This window comes from Sparus aurata, chromosome 7 (genome assembly GCF_900880675.1).
Source record: "Sparus aurata chromosome 7, fSpaAur1.1, whole genome shotgun sequence".
Taxonomy (NCBI): Eukaryota; Metazoa; Chordata; class Actinopteri; order Spariformes; family Sparidae; genus Sparus; species Sparus aurata.
In genome coordinates, this window is record NC_044193.1 from 12,960,365 (window position 1) to 12,979,543 (window position 19,179).

At 43.0% G+C, this 19,179-nt stretch overlaps 1 protein-coding gene across 1 annotated transcript; it reads right to left on the reverse strand.

The window, feature by feature from the left end:
• Positions 1 to 7,756: 7,756 nt before the first annotated feature.
• Positions 7,757 to 10,054, reverse strand: snai1b (snail family zinc finger 1b). Its single transcript, XM_030421979.1, has 3 exons — positions 9,821 to 10,054; positions 8,965 to 9,507; positions 7,757 to 8,652 (listed from the first exon to the last, which is right to left on the reverse strand). The coding sequence occupies exons 1-3, from the start codon at positions 9,900 to 9,902 to the stop codon at positions 8,471 to 8,473; spliced, it is 807 nt and encodes a 268-aa protein (XP_030277839.1). The 5' UTR covers positions 9,903 to 10,054; the 3' UTR covers positions 7,757 to 8,470.
• Positions 10,055 to 19,179: the final 9,125 nt, after the last annotated feature.

Below are 19,179 nucleotides of genomic sequence, written 5' to 3' on the forward strand. Positions count from 1 at the left end.
TTTGGTGCAATTTGAACCCGAAACACGTTCGGTATTAATAAATATTGACTAAACAGTGAACGTCACTCTGTGCAGCTGCAGGGATGTGGCCTCAGCGCTCTGGTTTCATGGCTCTGCAGACTGAAGCTGGAATCAACTGATGGGCAAGCAACTGGGGGATTAGCGTGGTGCAAAAACTTTCTGCGTTACAGTGAGAACAAAATAAAAGAAGAAGGTGAAATGAGTCTGGATGAGTGGGGAGACACGGTCAACACAGGTTTATATCTTTTAGCACAAACTAGAGGTGAGATTTTAAGTTTCTGTCAACAGTGCTATGCTAGCTGATGTTAGCTTTAAGGGCTAGAATGTTTGCCGTTGCTTGGTTGGATCGTCAGCTGCTCAAGGATGCCTCTCTCATTGGTTGTTGTGGTCCGGCTCTTAAATATCATGTTTGATATTATCACGGCAGCCCAAATGAATCTGTGAGCAGTACAGGAGGTTTAATACTGAATCTGTAAACCCAAACATCAGTACAGATCAAGGTCCCAGACCAGATTTCTTATCTGATTGTGGGGAGGGAAGAATCAGTCTTACATCAGCCCTTAACTCCTGACTCTTCTCCTACGTCCGCAGCGTAACTACAGTGTGTCATGCCAAGTGTCTTGTTCAGTAACCAAGGAAGCTCAGGGTCAAGTGTAATTTAGTTTGATTGAGCTCCAAGGATACAAGCAGCACCACCACGACAAGCCAATCAGCAGGTGACGCGCAGGAACTGATAGGCCAGTTTGTTGTTTAGATCAGAGCTCAAACTAGTTACAGTTACTAGGAAGTGAAACTCAGAAGTCGTTGCCACTGAGAGGGAAAATGGCAGAGAAAGGAGTACAGCTGTATCGGGAAACTTTCTCCTGTGCGATCTGTCTGGATCCACTGAACGATCCGGTCACTATTCCCTGTGGGCACAGCTACTGCATTAACTGTATTCAAGTCCACTGGGATGGAGAGGATGAGAAGAGAATCCGCGGCTGCCCTCAGTGTAGGCAGACCTTCACGCTGAGGCCTGCACTGCTGAAAAACACCATGTTAGCAGCTTTAGTGGAGGAGCTGAAGAAGACTGGACTGGAAGCCGCTCCTGCTGATCACTGCTATGCTGGACCTGAAGATGTAGCCTGTGATTTGTGCACTGGGAGAAAACTGAAAGCCCTCAAGTCCTGTTTGTTCTGTCTGGCATCTTACTGTGAGAAACACCTCCAGCCTTATTATGACGCAGCTGTTTTACAGAAACACAAGCTGGTGGCGCCCTCCAAGAGGCTCCAGGAGAACATCTGCTCTCATCATGATGAGGTGATGAAGATATTCTGCCGCACTGATCAGCAGTGTATCTGTTATCTCTGCTCTGTGGATGAACTTAAAGGCCACGACACAGTGTCAGCTGCGGCAGAAAGGACTGAGCGGCAGAGAGATACTGTCACAACCAGAGCCCAAGACCAGAGCCGACTTCTTGAGATACTCATATGAGATCACACTGGATCCAAACACATCACACACACAGCTGATATTATCTGAGGGGAGGAGAAAAGCAACAACAGTGGATCAAAACCAGCATTATTCTAGCCACTCGGACAGGTTCACATATTGGTATCAGGCCCTGAGTCAGGAGAGTCTGACTGGACGGTGTTACTAGGAGGTGGAGTGGAAAGGGGTAATAGTTCATGTCGTGGTCGCATACAAGAATATAAGCAGAGCAGGGATCTCACTTGAATGTGCATTTGGATTCAATGACAAATCTTGGAAGTTGTACTGTCCCAGAAAACAGTTATAACTTTTATCACAAACGTGTTGAAACTCCCGTCTCAGGTCCTCCGTCCACTACTAGAATTGGAGTGTACCTGGATCACAGTGCAGGTATTCTGTCATTCTACAGCATCTCGCAAACGATGACTCTCCTCCAGCGAGTCCAGACCACATTCACTCAGCCTCTCTATGCTGGTCTTGGTCTTTTTCCTGGAGTCCCTGCTGAGTTCTGTAAACTCAAATAGGCAGCAGTAATTTAGAAGATGGAAATAGTGGCGTTACTGTCAGCAGTGTTGGCAAATCAAATTGTTCCACTGTTACCAAGGAAATCTGATTCTTCCTGTTTGGTATCACAATAACAGATGTGCTTTGTTGTGCCATAACTCTAGCTTAATTTTTCTTGGAAAATGCAGCCCACTGGCAGAAACGTACACCACAGTTAAGAGGAGGTTTAGAGGGAAACACATTTCAAATGCAGATTGTGTCATTTTTCCACAATGATTTCAATGTACATCCTGTATTTGTTTCAGAATGATAAGTTAAAGCAAAAACGCTATTGACTGCAAGTTCAAGTCCTGTGTTTCATTTCTTAAAGCTTGCATTGTGTCCATCACTGTTGCTCAGAGCTGATTGTTGCCGTGATCGCATGTCAATCAAACATTATAGGCGGTACTTTGATGTCTTCTCTTTTTTCTGTAAGTGTTTGGAGTTTCTTCTACCTGTGTCTATTTAGCCATGGAGCCTTGCTAATGATTAGTTTAGTTTACATGATCATAATCAATAAGAACACCATTCATTATTTGCTGGTACATGGCTGAGATTCTGATCGAGCTAATTGATTGTGTGGAAAAAATAAATCTGCACATGAAATAGAGTCGTTTAACAGACTGAATCTTGAGTTAAGATTAAAAAGATTTCAGATTTTTTCATAAAACCTCAGGATGTTTGGTTTAAGGTGCAATTGAATTTATTTTTGTTTGTATCATCAATCTATTTCTTGACTTGGACATTTAATAGACTTGATTCCTTTCTGCATACCTTATCTGTGAACTTTAAACCCTGATTATTTAGAAAAAAACACCACTTATTTCTATCAATAACTGATGTAGGGTTTGATCAACACTGCCCTACTTTCTCTTCCTCTCTTCATGCTCACGTATAGACTGCTCAGCAGTGTAGTTTAATTGTCCCTTCACTATTTTTGTGCAATGGAAACCTGCATGTGAGAGGCTCTGGATGGCACACGGTTGGAAACGCATCTCATCTGTTTACCCTCCTGTCCCTTTATGGCTCATCCTCTACCCTCTGACCCTGTGGGACAGAGAGGCCCTGTGTTTAAGAGGAAACACAGCACCAGCCACATAATACACACACACACACACACCATTGAAGGGGACAGCAGGAGTGCGGAGGTGGGCAGGAAATGGCGTGTACCCCCTCCTAGAGGCCATATCCTGTCCTTGGGTAGAACTAGTTTATTTGTCCAGAGATCTGAGCTCTTTTGTGAGCGCAGCAGCGTCCATGTTGAGACGTTAATGAAACCCTTAAACTACCCAGAAATGTACAGAAACTCTTACAAGAAAAGCTTCCACGGAGAGCGTATCTCTCTGCCCTCGCACAGCACATGTCATTGATCGAGTCTGCATTGCAACATGTGGCATTCCTCCGCAAATTCTACTCCCAACTGATTTGATAAACGGCCCGCGGACAGAAACACTCATTCTTCACCAGACACCCACAAACTCCCACCCCACCTCCCTTCTCCCCCGATGTCCAGTCTCGTCTTCCTCGTCACTTTGTCTTTTCCTCCTCCCGTTATCATCTTCTTATCCCCAGTTCACCCTCTCCTTCCAACCTCATGCTATTACTCTCCCAATCCTAAATGCCTGTTTTTTTGTGCAGTCTTGTAAAGAAATGTTGTCTTCAGTTAGATCATTGTATTAGCTATCAACTGTGTAGGAATTTAGGGGTTTTATGACACATAATTTTATCAGAGAAGTAATATAAGTTTCATGATTTTATTTTCATTAGTGTATAATCGCCAGAAACTAAAAAAATATGTTTCTACCTTAACACACAACGGACAAACCGAACGCTCTCAAGAGATTATTACATGTTTTATCGTGTTTTTAGGTGCCGCCGTACGGGAGCGGGAGACGAGGGGTATTCAGTTGGTTACAATTGTGAACCTCACTGCCGTCGAATCCTCCAGCACACTGGACCTTTAGAGCATCATTATGCAAGACTTCCCCCTTCATGGACAGCTGCACACATTTGGATTAGAGACTGACATTGACAGCTTTTCTAACACAGCCAAACATCAAGCAAGTGCGACAACAAGACACAGCAAGCCAGCTAATGTTACTTAAACGTTGATTTCACTGGACAAACTCTGTTACCTCGCTTCTGCAACATGCTTTTTGACCCGTCCTCCTCTACGCAGATTTATACCCTACCTGTAATGTTTCAGAAGCGTTCAGAAACAATGTTTATATTTTGAAGATTGACTAGACGCTCTCTGTGCAGCTTGACGAGGCTTCCGTCAAAAACAGATTTAGGGTGCTCTAAAACACGGCGTGGCGTGGTGTGCCTGGTTGAACCACGAGCACTGTCAGGAACAGCCGCCATCAGCTCTGGTGGCTGTGTCGCGGCCTGGAGCGCGATGCAGACAAGTCTGATGATATGAGGGCACTAGTCCAACAACAACAAGCCTCAGATTTACTCTTGTTCAGCCTCTTGCGTCACTCACTCCTTTTCTTCTTCTCTTCCACCATCAACATCCCGTTTGGTCTCTACACCTCTGCCATGACATCGTTACCAAGAATACTGCGAGAGTGTGTGACATCCAGCGCTACACAATTCTCACAGGAGATTGTATCCTCTCAAACAAAGTTACACCGTGCAACAACAGGCATTCAGGGTGCGTGGGAGTGGGAATGATAGAGGCAACATTCTCCTTATTACCAATCAGAGCACCATCAAAATGATTTTGAAGCTGATGTTTAAGGTAAAATAGTTGCATAATGTTGCTTTAGTGTAATAAAGGACAAAGGTGGATGAGAGACTCCCTCTCCGGCAGAGGAGGTTGGCGCTGAGGCTCTGGACGGTGACATTGTGTAAGAGCACTGCAGCTTTTAAGAGAGTTTGAAACTTTAACCCAGTGACTTAACCTTCTTGGCTCGAATCGGATCCTCCAGTGATTCAGCTCTGAAACCCCTAAAAGCTCTGATTTCAGCAATATACTGTACGCTTCCTTCTTCCAGGAACCCCGGACAGAGAGACAGCTACACTTCACAAACACTCACAAACACTCTCCATCCATCCGTGTACACACAAACAGCTGTAGCCGCACCCAGATGCTTTATATCAGCACTTTTTTGGAAGAGCCGTGTTTGTACAAGACTGACAGGCCGCTTCCTGCGTCCCAAACATTACGGCAAACACATACAGTGAGACCAGAGCGGCAGAAGAGAAAACTGCAATTTGAGCCGTCAAAGATGTTAGTTTCACGTGTCGGAAAAAAGGTTTGTTTGATCGTCGACATGCAGCGCTGCCTTCCAACGCTCAAACCAACAAAGCAGAGTTTACACGGCCCTGTAATCTGCCTACGAAGCCTCACTTATGACTCCACACGGAATCATTGTTTAGAAAGAGGCATATATTTTGTGTTTCCAGGATGACGGCACTCCGGCTGAACACTGTCAAACATCAACTTTTGTGTACACAAAGTTGAACTCGTGCAACCACAAGAAGAAATATCATTTTATTGTTTTTCATTCATCAGAGCGATAATGCTTAGGCCTTCTTCACATGGGAATAACACATGTGAGAAACTTAAATGACTGTCAATCCTCCTTTTTCTTCCTAATTAGGTCAGCACAACATTATTTCCTGTTACAGGAAAATCAAATTATTACTCTGACTCAAGAGCAGCCTGCGAGGACAGCAGAGCGGCCCTCTTTCTCAGTCCGATGGCGGTATTGTATGTCTGTCACTAATGGCTCAGGAATGTCACATTAGTCAGGGGGCCGCATGCGTGACGCTGCGAACATTAAAACACTTTGAGGAGGCCAATATGATATCACACACGCACAAGCACACACACACACACATTGAAGAAGAAAGGTGACAGGTCTGGTGATCTCATTGCCTCAAAGCTACGAGGTGATAGAGTGCCGCCTACACACTGCCATCTTTAAAAAATGTCCCCCCAGCAAGATGTCAGGGTTAGATTACATATCAGAGATGACAGTCTGTTTAGCGGTCTGTTTTTGTGTACATTTTGTGGAGGCAGAGTTTACATATCCCAAGGAGAAAACTGAACATCATCTCACTCTATAAAGCATTATTTGAAACTTGATGTTTCTCCTCCATCTTTTAACTCATCCGGAGCTGCAGCCCCTTCACCGTGCCCACCAAATCTGGCACTGTCGGCAGTTCAAGCGGAGTTCAGTCCCCTGTGGCCTGCGTCTCTGACTCACCTGTCTGTGTAGGTGTGCATCGGCAACAGGCCCACAGAGGTGACGGCAAAACAAATGAAAAATCCCCCTTTATCAAAGTATTGCCAGAGGTGGCAAAAGTACACAGTACTTTACACAAGTAGAAGCGCAGATACTTGTGTAAAAGAAGACCAATTCAAAGCAAAGCCTCTGAAATGTACTCAGAGTGTAAAGGTATCCCTCTGAAAGGCTTTTTTGAGTGTGTAAAGTTAACTGAACCTCACATCATATAAATATAATCCAAAGAGTATTAAATTAAAAAGGTAGAATCAGTCGGATTTGTCCAAGCTTTTCGTAAGCATACCAGAAATATAATTGATTGTTGGGTCTCATACCCAGGATGTAAAATACTGACAATTAGGGTTGGTAAAGTGTCCCGAGCAGCAAAAAAATTGAGAAAAAAGAAAATCCAGGCAGTGGGCCAATGCTCCTCTGCAAATACGAGACATTAACACACCCTATCTCCACATGTGAGTCTCCCTCTCTGTCTGTTTCTGTCTGGTTATGTCTTTTACGTTGTTTTGTTTCGTCTCCGGTGCGTGGATACACCGATAGGTTGAAATCAGTCATAGAAGAATCGATAAATGCCCTGAAATGCAATCAAACTTAACGTAACGAGCCCGTTTTGAAAATGTCAGGAGTAGGGTAAATACTCAAGTACAGATATCTTGAAAATCTACATAAGCACAGTAACAAAGTGTTGAGTGTGTGCAGATGCAGTCTTTTTGGGTGCTGTTTACATTGGAAGCTAAGTCATGCAATCTGATCCCGAGCTTTTAGAGAGCCTCCTTAACCCCCCTCCTACTCCCCACCTCTCATCACTGGGAGCTATTGGAGGAAACGTGTTGTTACCTCACTAAGACATGCTGGCGTCAGTGTGTGTGGGTCAGGAGGGCAGCCGAGATTGCAGACACATTGCTGCCATATGTGCACCCTCAGCTGGGCTCATGAGCGCAGACTTCCTCCAAAAGTTCCTACAAGGTAACCCGAGTTTAACCATTACCGAGCAGATGGACAGGACAGACCGAGCAGGATCTGTGTCAGTCCTGCCAGAGCTCTCTGGCGAGGACTCTCTTGGGTGTGTTTGTTGGTCTCGAGCCTGAGTGTCTGCCTCCATCTGTGGCCATTTCTGAAGCAGGAAGCGGGTCAGTGGGATTCCCACAGTCAGCTAATTTCACACTGACTTTCTTCTGCGAAAACTCAGAGCTCCTTCTTCTTTCTCCCACCCGCAGTCAACCCCCTCGCTTGTTTTCAAGCATGTGTTCGCCATGTGGGCCTGCATGTGCTGACAGCCGGGCAGGTGTGTGCAGGTGCTCCCCGCATCACTCAACATCACACAAACCTGCCCCTGCTCCTCCCAACACACACAGCTCTATCTCCCCATTCAGAAACTGTCATGTCTGTCCTGATGAACTCATTTAGAGCCCAGAGTTAACACAATGCTTGTTGACGTATTAATTAATGTACAAAAGTGGATCCACAGCATGTTTTTTTTTTAAACAAAGCTTTTTATTTACATGTGGCAGAAAAAGGCACAGTATTCCCATTTCAAAGGCAACAAAATGGTTCATAAAAATTGTCAGTAAAACACGTGTCAGTATAACGACAATATTGTTGAAGGCAAGGTTGTGGTTTTTTTTTTGGTCAAGTTTAAAGTGGTCCTTTCATGTCCCGTAACACACAACAAGCACGGCATGAGGAGGGGCGGGCTGAGGGTCACCTGTCGCAGAGGTCACAGCTAACACGTCGCTCAGCGCCCTGCCTCCACAGTACACCACGCACAGACAGCTGTCTCAACACACACTTGCTCATACAGACACACACACACATCCCATGTATGTATAGTATGGTGAGGAATGACATCCCCTCATACACACAAACACACCCAAGCAGCTGCACAGTGGCCAGAGTCCCGGACCGGCCGGCACCGATGGAGTTTCCTGGGAATTAACTGCATGTCCAGCTGCCCCCTGGTTCATACACATACACTCACAAATGCGCCCTGAAACCCCACATGACCTCAAAAAAAATCTACACAAGTCCTGAAAAATGTAAGGCACTTTGGAGACTTTTGATGAAAGCAACAAATGTCCAGGTTTTTCTGTCCCGCGATGTCTTTGTGATAGAGCTCACGCCAATGTGTCCAACCAGCAAGCAGCTTCAGCCGGCTCATGAAAAGAAGAGTTCAGGGAATGTGTCGTCTATGAGGCGGGGCAGCAGCCTGAGGCGGTGTGTTTGTGCAGCAGGGACATGCGGCTGAAGGTCCTAGCGCAGGAGCTGCACTGGTACTTCTTCACCTCGGAGTGGGTCTGCAGGTGGGCACGCAGGTTGGAGCGATCAGCGAAGGCCCGATTACAGTGCTGACAGGCAAAGGGGCGTTCACCTGGTGAAAAGAAAAACAAAACCGTTAGGAAAACACTTCACAGCAGGCCAAAAGGTCTGTCCTCGGGTCATTGTTTGTCAAACAATCGACAGACGACTAAGAAAAGAGCAGGAACACTACCCTAACTCACTTAATGCAGATTGGCTTTTTCTCATGCGTGAGATTAGATTGCGCCTTGTGAGGCAACAACATTTGCTCACACACATCAGGAGACATCAATGAATATCAATGAGCACAAGGTGCAGTCAGCTGTTACATTTACAAACCAACAGAGCCTGGAAATCAATATGAAAAGCTGTGTTTGATGCTTACCTGTGTGTGTGCGGATGTGTCCTCTGAGCAGCCAGGGCCTGGAGAAGGCCTTGCCGCAGGTCGGGCACACACAGGGAAGAGTGTGTGAGCGGATGTGCATCTTCAAGGCACCCAGGCTGGTGTACTCCTTCGGGCAGTGTTTGCAGTGGAAGGCCGGGCGCGTGGAGACTTCAGCGGGCACCGACGGCTGCAGCGGAGCGTAGTGGGAGAGCTGGTGGTGGGTCAACGCTGAGAGACTGGAGTAGCTGTCGCTGCAGTGCATACAGTGGTAGAGGTGCTGGATGACATCTGGACTGGGGGGATCTGAGGTGCGTCCACCGTCCTCTTCCTCCTCGCCACTGCTGCTGCTGGACGAGGAGGGAGAGCTGCTGAGGTCCAGGGGGCCCAGCAGTGAGGGGGACAGGGACGCGGGGGTGATCGGGGACAGAGGTGCTGGCAGGGTGTCCACGCTGCTGAAGAACGGGCTGGTGGGGTAGCAGGTCAGGGCAGAGCTGTTGTCCTGCGTTGGAAGTTCAGCTCGTGGAAAACTTTCTGGGACAAAAGCTGGCGACACAGAGGAGAGGAAGTCAGGTGGGCTGTCACTTAATGGACAGATAATTTAATAAAGCTCTAATCTTGTTTTCATTCCTGGGTGTCCTGTTACCGGCCTGTATTCAACATCTATCTGGCTGATTTGCCAGGTGACCTGGAAGACTTTTCTAGTTGCCTTTTGCACACATCTCTCTGCACATATAAATGTCTGTCTTCTCTGCCACATGGTTTTGGCAAAGCTCTCTCTGTGTGATTAACTCAACATGACAAATACAATCCCAGATGCATCAAATTCAGCCAATCAGTGAGAGAGGAAGAAACTTACCAGTTTGGCTCTCCAGGTGGCTCTCCCTGTAGTATGGCTTCTTGTTGGAGAAATACTTCTTCACAAGGAATGACCGAGGCATGTTGAGGTCTGGCGTCACTTTGAAAAAAAAAATACTTGTGTAAATTCCCGGGGGTGCGCTCGGATCTCCTCTTCGGGCTGCTGCAGAAGGGAGAGACTGAGAGAGATCAACAAGTCCACTAGCGAAGTTGAGTGTATCTTGTTGACTGAGTCGCCTCCTCATATAGTGACCAGAGGGGAGAAGTAGCGGAGTGGGTGGGCAGGTCTCCGCCCAAAGACACACCCCGTGCGTCAGGGCGCCACCAGCCCAGCTCACCACAGGTGCCCAATGTGCCAAAAGCTGCAGCGAGGCGCAAATCTAATTGTGCATTTCACGCCTCTAATGGCTCCCTCTTTACCCACATACATGCATGCATTGTCTTTAACTGTGAATAGATTATTGTGCAATTCAAAGTGAAATCAAGCCAAGGGTTGTCTCTTGTTTTGGGGGGGATTTTCTGCACTTAGATGTGTAAATGTGGAGAAAAGAGGCAGAGAACTGTGGGATTTTATGAGAATGTTTCTTACACCTTGCACATGACTCCACCGTGTTTTCCAAAAATATGTCTTGGCAAACTGAAGCTGGAGCGTCCTCTGTCGGCTCGTAAATTATCTGTCAGTGTGGGTAAGGTGAGCTTCAACACAAACTCATCTGCAGAATACTGTGCGTAAAATAGCGATCCAAAAAATTCAGATTTATGGGCGCGCACTGCGCAAGTCCACGATAAAGAGCAAAAAGTGGAGTGAAATAATTTCAGAAATTAACAACACAGCTGTTTTTAGTTCGAGTTAAATGACACTTTAATTAAATGTGACTGTTTTTTAACTCAGTGAATCCCATCTGTTCTGCCTGCTACGTGACATTTTGTGGCGGCTCTTTGCGCTCTGTGCCGCGGGGCTGTTACGCACCCTGGTGAGGTGGAGACATTTTGAGGAGGTTCAGGAGACAAACACCCTGTTCTCTTCGCTGCCTTCAACAACAAGACACAAAGCAGTCGGTTCATCCTGACCCCTTGTCGACTCTCTGCGGGGAATAGGTCCGCCTGGATTAAAAAAAAAAAGAAAAAGAAAAAGAAACCACTGTTCTCCAGGTTGCTCACAGCACGATGTGAGGCCAAATTAGCCGAGCGGACGTATCCAGTGTGATGATGGCTCTATTAAATCTTCTGCCCTCAGGTGGCATGAAATGCAGCGACTCAGCCTTGAGAGGTAATGGGCTTCACATCCTTTATTTGGCGTCTCATGCGTAAAAAGTGCGTCAACACGTGTGCGTAATTGAAAGCAGCTTATTAACCCAAATTCTTTTATCTTTTAATCACGGTGACTTTTTTCATTCAGCATAAGGATAGTTTACAGGATCCTCTGACAGACGAAGCCAGAGCAGGAGATAAAAATAAATGGATGCTATAACAGTCGGGAGAAAACAAAGAGGCGAAATACAAAATGTGGATCTGAATAAGAACAACTTAAAGGAATAAGTGGTTTTTTAAAGGTAAAATCACACGAAATTAAAGGTTCTAAATCAGTTTAAGGAGATTGGTTGAATTAAGTCTCATTGTATCATGTTTCATCCTTATTTTTCTGTAAATGTCACAATTAATTCACTCTTTGCACTTTTACAGTAAATCGTGCATTCAATATTTCTTTCATTGAATGCCTGATACATCTCTAAAGATGGTGGATGATGTGGTGGTGGTGTTATGATCCGAGTCAGAAAATCAGGTGCCGGGCCCTACACAGGAATGTGACGCTCCTCCATCGCTTCTTTTTAGCATCGCAAAGGGTCTTAAAAGCTCCTCGGTGGTAGCACACTGCAGCGGGGCGACCTGCAGTGGGTGATGGGTGATGGGGGGGGGGGTGCACCTGTCTGAAGGCGCCATTGTCGCGGCATGCCCAAAAGTTCACACGTCGTTAGAGCGCTTGTTGACGCCGACGCCACGTAGACTGGAGGTCAGGAGGGCAGGACGGCAGTAAAAACAAAAAAGCAAATAGCAAAGACACACGTGAAAGTAATCTGAGTTATGGCCGCGCTGCTGAGGATGACTCCGAGGGTTCACGTGCTGCTTGAGAGAGCTCAACCATTCCAGGCAGGAATTATTAAATCACCCCGTCATATTTTAAAGTGTTTGACTTCACTCTTTAAAGGTGCACGGGGTAGTTCTGGGGAAGGGTTTTTAATCAGAAGAGGGAGATCTTCCGTCACTGATGTATTTCATGCCTAAATAAAAGGAATAAACAAACTGACCTTAAAGGACAACAGGATTTAATTCACTTTGTTTATATGTGGCGGACCCTGCCACCTTTTCTAGCTTCAAACAGTGTTCTGGGGACCTTATTTTCCTCTGAGAACAGCTTGTCTATTCAGTTATGGAAACGGTAAATCTTTCTGACTTTGTATTATTACCTCATTAATATTGTAAACATTAGAATAATGGGTTTAAACTTCTTCTCCAAAACGACTTAGTGCCCAATTAACAAGAGAATAATTATGGCAATAACTTTAAAGGGGTTAAAGTGTATTTTTTTTTAAAAAAAGATTAAATCTTCAAACGCTAACATTTAGAATATAAATAATGTACCTCAGAAGTATATATTTTTGAACTTATAAACAAACCATCTTTCAAAGAGAAAAAGGTGCCAGAACTGTGAATGAAGCTAAAAAGGCGGCCACTTAGAAGGGTCCTTGTCCTTTGACTACTTTTAGTTTATTCAGTTTTTTCCAATATTTAGATACATCTGATGACTTCTTAATATTGTTTTTCTGATAAAGCTAAGTCTAGCATTAATAATATATATTTATATATATTTTTAGGTAAAACATTTAATTTAGGTCTACTTGGCAGAATATATAACCTGAATATACAAGAAAGCTGTTGGCAAAGTCGTGATAAATGAATTTCTTACATGGTAGTTTAAAAATATTTTTCTTTTGCCCGCCTGGTTTAACAGTTAACCCTATAAAATGAGGCTGTAACATATGCCGAATTTATGTTGACCCCTCAACTTCTCTCTGCCATTTTGAATTGATGATGCTATATTTAAAATAAAGATAATAATCAGATATGTGTACAAGGCCCTCAGTCACTGGGACATGGTCTATATATACCACGCATGAAGTGGTTCAACTTAATTACATAAAGAAGGTAATTATAGAGTAATACATTTATAAGTGGGAAGTGATACTAACACAAAACAGAAAGATTTTGACAAAGTGAGGTATCCACCTGACACTCACACACATGCGGTGTAGGAGGCTGTACAAGAGAAAACAGCTGATCACACACTGTTGAATTTGCTCTTTGGGGGGGGGGGCAGTGTGTCTGTAGGGCCGACTGCAGACAATTTGTGTTACAACAGGGTCCGAGTGACCTTATGACACACAGAGGACGTGAAGACATGTAAAGTTTGCTGCTCACAACAGATGTTCTCCCCTCTCTGGCCTCGGGGACGAACCGGCCGCGGTTCCCACACAGGCTCAAAGTGTCTGCAGAAAACCTCTTCAGACGAAAGATAACGCAGAGGAAGAATCTTCATACAGTCTGATCTGAGGGAGGTTTTACCCGCTAATGCCAAGAAATACAGCAGCAAGGTGGATGTCAGATAAGCCCCCGCCAGGAGGAATGTAAATCAAAGAAACGAATGGTATGCATTTTTTAATAGGAAGCTGCCTGAGAAACATGATGAAAGTGTTTTACTTTGGCACCAGTTAGTGACTAAATGGAAAATCTTTGCTCAAATCAGTTACACTGTCCTTATTTAGCCTCTTGCTCATAACCATGTTGTGTTAGTGTCATAAAAGGTAAAAGGAAAGATATAAAAAGACATAAATGAGGTCGGTCAGGATGTTATTGTACACTTGTTGACTTGTGATGAGTCTTCAAAAACAGGCTTATAGGCTTTTTGGCAAAAAGGTGAAAAATCAGGGTAATCCTGGAGTAGTTTACTGACACTAAACTCCTGATGAGATGAGAAAATGTCTTATGAAGCTACACTTAAAGCAAATTAAAGGAGCTCCTTGGGATTTTATTGAGAAGGAAACAAAGTTGTTTACATTCAGCGTTTCTCACCAAAACTTGGATTCAAACACACATGCTAAACTAATTTCCCTCTCACAAACATAGTATTTTTGTTACCCTGATATTAGCTAGCGTGCAGTTATCTTCACTTCCTTATTATGCTTTCAACCGCAGGTCAACAAAGTAGCGTGAAACAGGTGTAAGGAATGAATCCTGCATCGCCAGTACACAAACAAAACAAAAAAAAAGGAAGCCACTCATTAAAAAAATGGCTCCACAGCGCTACGAGTGGTCAAAAACTCTGCAGGGCACCTTTAAAGCAGGTTGTAATCAAAGGTGAAGTCTGATGTTTTGTCTTTTAACCTTCTCCTGGGAAATATATGGCACTAAAAACAACCAGTTCTTCGGAAGTGTAACCTTTATGAACACAGAGCTGCACAGGTGACGGATGGGCTGCTTTCACAACCCAGAACTGATACTGTTCTGTATAAGATAGGTACTCTTTATCAGAAAATCCCTGAATAAGATTACTTAAAAGAACTGCAGAGGTTTCTAAAAGGTCACAGATAGATGTAACGCTTTGGACTCAAAGCTTCGTGATTTATACATTTTATTGTGACACAAATTGAATGAGAAAATATATTGTTTTATGTTGCATTGCCCTTTTTTTCCAAGTAAGTGTGAATTAAAAATTGTACAATAGACATGTGTGAATAAAAGGATAAGTAAAAAGTAACATGGTAATTGCAGTATTTCCTATTTATTTTTGGCATTTTACCTGAATATACTTCACACCATGTCGGAGCTGATGGGTGGACACCCCTCTGTACTCCAGTGTCATTTCATGTGTTTGAAAAGAAGCCGACTCCCAAACACCTTTTGTGATTTCACAAATGTTTCTGTACAAGTGCCAAGTACACAAGTGCAGCTTAGAGCCATGTTTTACATTTGAAAAACCCCTCGCTGATAGGCTTTGAACAATCAGGTGCATTGTTGCCATTCAGCACAGTCAGACGACAGGTAACGATCGCTCGAGCACATTTACATTTGATTTCCAGGCTTGAACCCTGAAGCACAACAACAGGTTAATCGAGTTCTCTTTGTCCGTGTGATGATCCAAAGGATACAGTAGATCTCCCAGCATGTCGGTCAAGTGGGAGGATGTGACGAGACGCTGATGATCAAATTGATCCTGAAAGAAAACAGAAGGGTGGGTGATGATAATCTGCAGCACCATCGTGAATTGCACCGTCCTCTTACCACTGCACGTTTCTTTGTTTGTTTATACATGGAGATGTGTGTGAGTGTGTGTGTGTGTGTGTGTGTGTGTGTGTGTGTGTGTGTGTGAGTTGCCCTTCAGGTTCAGAGGTCCATCAGACCAGCAGGAGGGAGATAAGATTATCCCACTGGAATGCAGAGCTGGTTGTATGGTCATACACTCCCACACACACACACACACACACACACACACACACACACACACACACTGCAGGCTGTACACTCTGCAGTCTCACCGCTTTAGTGAAAATCCATCTTGCCTGAGTCATCCAATGTGTTTTGCAGATCTCCTTGTTTGCTGCATTTCAACATGGTTCCTGTATAGATTTAATATTTTGCTTCTTTTTTTTTAATTGAGCCCAGTTGATACACAGCAGTGTTTTTCAAATGGTTATTGTAATTTAGAATTAGTTTATTTCCTGGACTATTTATCCCTTGGACCTCCTGAGCAGGTCAATGTAGAGGTCTTAAAATACACTGATTATGACTGTCTCTTTGACTTCTGAGGATTTTTTTCCTCTATTTAAACTTTGAGATATACAAACATTATTGGATTAACTCAGTTCAAGTAAAAAGAAAATATATGTTTAACTTTAATAGGTGAATTATGCCTTTTTTTGTTTCCAGTGGTGGAAAGTAGCTGTGAATACCTACTCCAACAATGTGCTTCAGTATATTTTTGACAGTGGTGGTAGGAAGAGAGTACAGTAGAGGTATTCTGACTCTTTACTGAAGTAAATGTTGCAGTACTTCGCTATAAGAAATACTACCCATTCTTATTAGTATATACACGGGGGAATAAAGTGCTATGAAGCTAAGATACTCAAGTAAAATGCAAGACCATCACAATTGTACTTTGAAATCAGAATTAGAAACAAGTTTAATGCCACATACAAGACATTTAGCTTCCTTCTACTTCACTTTAACCCGGGTCTGATGCCAATCCAAAGCATCAGTATTCGGCGAACTGGGGATGAGACTCAGCAATCAACTGTCTATTTTCCAGATTCTTACTTTAACTGCTGATCAGACCACAAACAAGGCAACAGCATTCTCTCCCTCTCCTACGTCTGGGAGCATTGTTTCTTTGCTTATGTGAACAGATGCTGTTGAACTGCCAACCCCTCCTTACCCTTGTTGTACTAATATCGATCCCAGTGGGTCATGTTTTGAATCCACGTTCAATTCAAGTCACACTGTGTTGATGTGTTTTAGCGTTCCTATTAATAAAGCAAATAAATAAACAAATAAAGCAGTTTCCTTGACGTTTGCAGGCTTGTTTTCCATCTTGATTTCTTAACATCTGATTTAAAAAATGACTCTAAATGTGAAGGAAAATCAGATCATTAACTTTACCAGAATCGTGCAATGTTTTGTTTTGAACACCAGCGAACCATCAGTGTTTTGACATGCAAGTTTTCAAAGCAACATGAAACGACTGACAGAAGTCAGAAAAGGTCAAAATGTGTCATACATCGTGTGTGAAGCACAAGAAACTGAATCTAAACAACAGCAAAGTGTCAGTAATGATCACAAAAAAGTTGAATTTTGACTCAGAGCATGTGGCTAATATTTCAAATAAGAGGGAGAAAATGATTTAATATAATTCAATTATAATTCAATAAAAGCTTTTGTTTAGTGTTTGAATGAGAGCATTTACTCTTTTTTTTTTAAAAAAAGCCCCTGAGGTTGACACATTTATAATCTACTCTCTTTGGAACCAAAGTCAATCTGTGCTTGAAATGGGAGAAAAATGCAATTTATATTTTCATGTATTCTCGCTCTCTCACTTTATTTGAGCTTGAATGCAGAAGAGCCAGCTTGTGTCTACTGGGGGTAATAAACTACTGGGTTTAATTTATCTGTCATCACCAGATAATGAATAACACATGATAGGATTTACAGCAGAGCCGCTGCATGATGGTCTAAACAAACATTTGACAACTGATAGAGTTACATATGAGCAAGCACACTCCAACTTTCCACTTCAATTAATGCCAACACAGATGGAATTTGGCCAGATGTGTGTATGGGTCTGTCAAAGTGTGTGTGTGTGTGTGTGTCTGGTCTAACCTTATCTGGACGACAGGCAGACACCGCAATCCAACTGCAGAGGCATCCTTTGATGTAATATATGGCACCACTGAAGGTCATCTACTGGTCGGTTGTTTACGTTCAGAGGGAAACTGACACTTTTTGGAGAGACCACATGAAAAACATTTTTAACAAAGATATTGTTAAAGGGTAAGTTCACCCAAAAATGAAAACTCCGTCATTATGTTGGCACCCCCATACTGAGGGAATGCTGGGTGAGCCTCACAGCAAAACAGCCTTGGAACATTCTTCCAAACCCCTGAAGTAGATGGGGACTTGTTTATAAATTGAACAAAAAGCAAACAGGAATGAACATATATGTCTGGAAGCCATGAGATCCCAAAGTGATTTGTAAGGACGATATTTACACCCTCAACACATGGTCAAGCTTGAGCAGCAAGTTAAGGTGGCCTAAGAGAGGATATAAAATAACAACTTTTCAAACCAATTTGGGATCTCAGGCCTTCTGGAGACTTGGAATCCTCTGGATTGAGCTTTACGGAGCCATTTTATTGTTTTTTTCACTTGTTTCATTTTGCTCTTTTGGCGTGACGCTGATAAGATAATGACTGAATTTAAATTTTTTGGTAAACTTGCCCTTTTAGAGTTGATAGTAGAACCAATATACAATTTAAACCAATATACAATTTAAAAATAAGGTGTTTTTATCTTTTGTTTAACTTTAGGTGTTAGGTTGTCTTATATCTTCCCTTGTGCTTGTTTATGTACAGCATGTCTCAGTTGCCTTCCTTGTAAAAGGTGCTGTACACATACAACTATTTTGAATTATTCAAACAAACATTTCCTGTGACTATGCCATTTTTCCATTTAATTGTTGACTTGCTCCCTCCCTTTGGTATGTGCTGCTTATCCGTATTAATTTAGACTAACTCACCTTTTTATTTCCAACACCAAGAAGGAACATGCCTGCTCCTATAACCCTGTAATGATATTAGGTTTTCTCATTGTCGTGTACAAATAATATTTTCTTTAAAAACCCAATAATATCTTAGATGTAAAAATTAAAGTACACACTCTTCAATTTAAGCCATCATTTAAAAAAAACACACAAACATTACAAATTCGAGCAATGAGGGACACAAATTCTAAATAATCAAGTATTGTGTCAGCTAATAACCCACATAAATCCACATAACTTACAAATGACCAAACCTCTTTAGCCCGCATTAATTATTTCTGTAATCATCCAGCGCTTTACAGTAATCTACTACAACCTGTCATTATACTGATTTAAGTGATTTCACTTTAGTAATTTCAACACCTGTGAATTCAAGGGTCACCAGGGTTATGAATAAAATACAGTTTAAAAAGAGATGCCAGAAAATATCAGTAAACACGTAAAATATGTATATATATTATATAATAATATATATATAATAAATCAACTAAAAAGTGGAGTAACTCCGGGAGAATGAGAGGAAAACGAAGGCTAGAACTCATCAAGTTATCAGTGCTTCGATACCTTTCTTATTTCTTTGATTTTTGTCCGACTAGCCAGACACGAATCCAGAATCATATAATCCAAGCAGCATTTTCTCGAATCACGTCTAAACCTGTCACCACTGAACTGCTGGCATCTGTGGAGGCTGCTGAATAATGAACAGTCATCAGATCTCTGTCAGGATCACTCCAGCTCAAGAGAGGAGCACACTGTGAAGTAGCGACACCTGCTGGTCCACATGGTGAACTGATCTACAGAGAGGCTGTTCTGAGACTAACCAGCAGGGGGCAGCAACACTCCAGTAATGACAATGTGACTGGGTGTTTTCAGATCAGAGGTTAAATCAGATGTCAGATAGAGAATCACTTTGATTCCATAGATATACAACATGTTAGTGAAGGTGTAGAGATTACAGAAGACTTCGTGGGCTGATTAGACAGTGAGGAAGG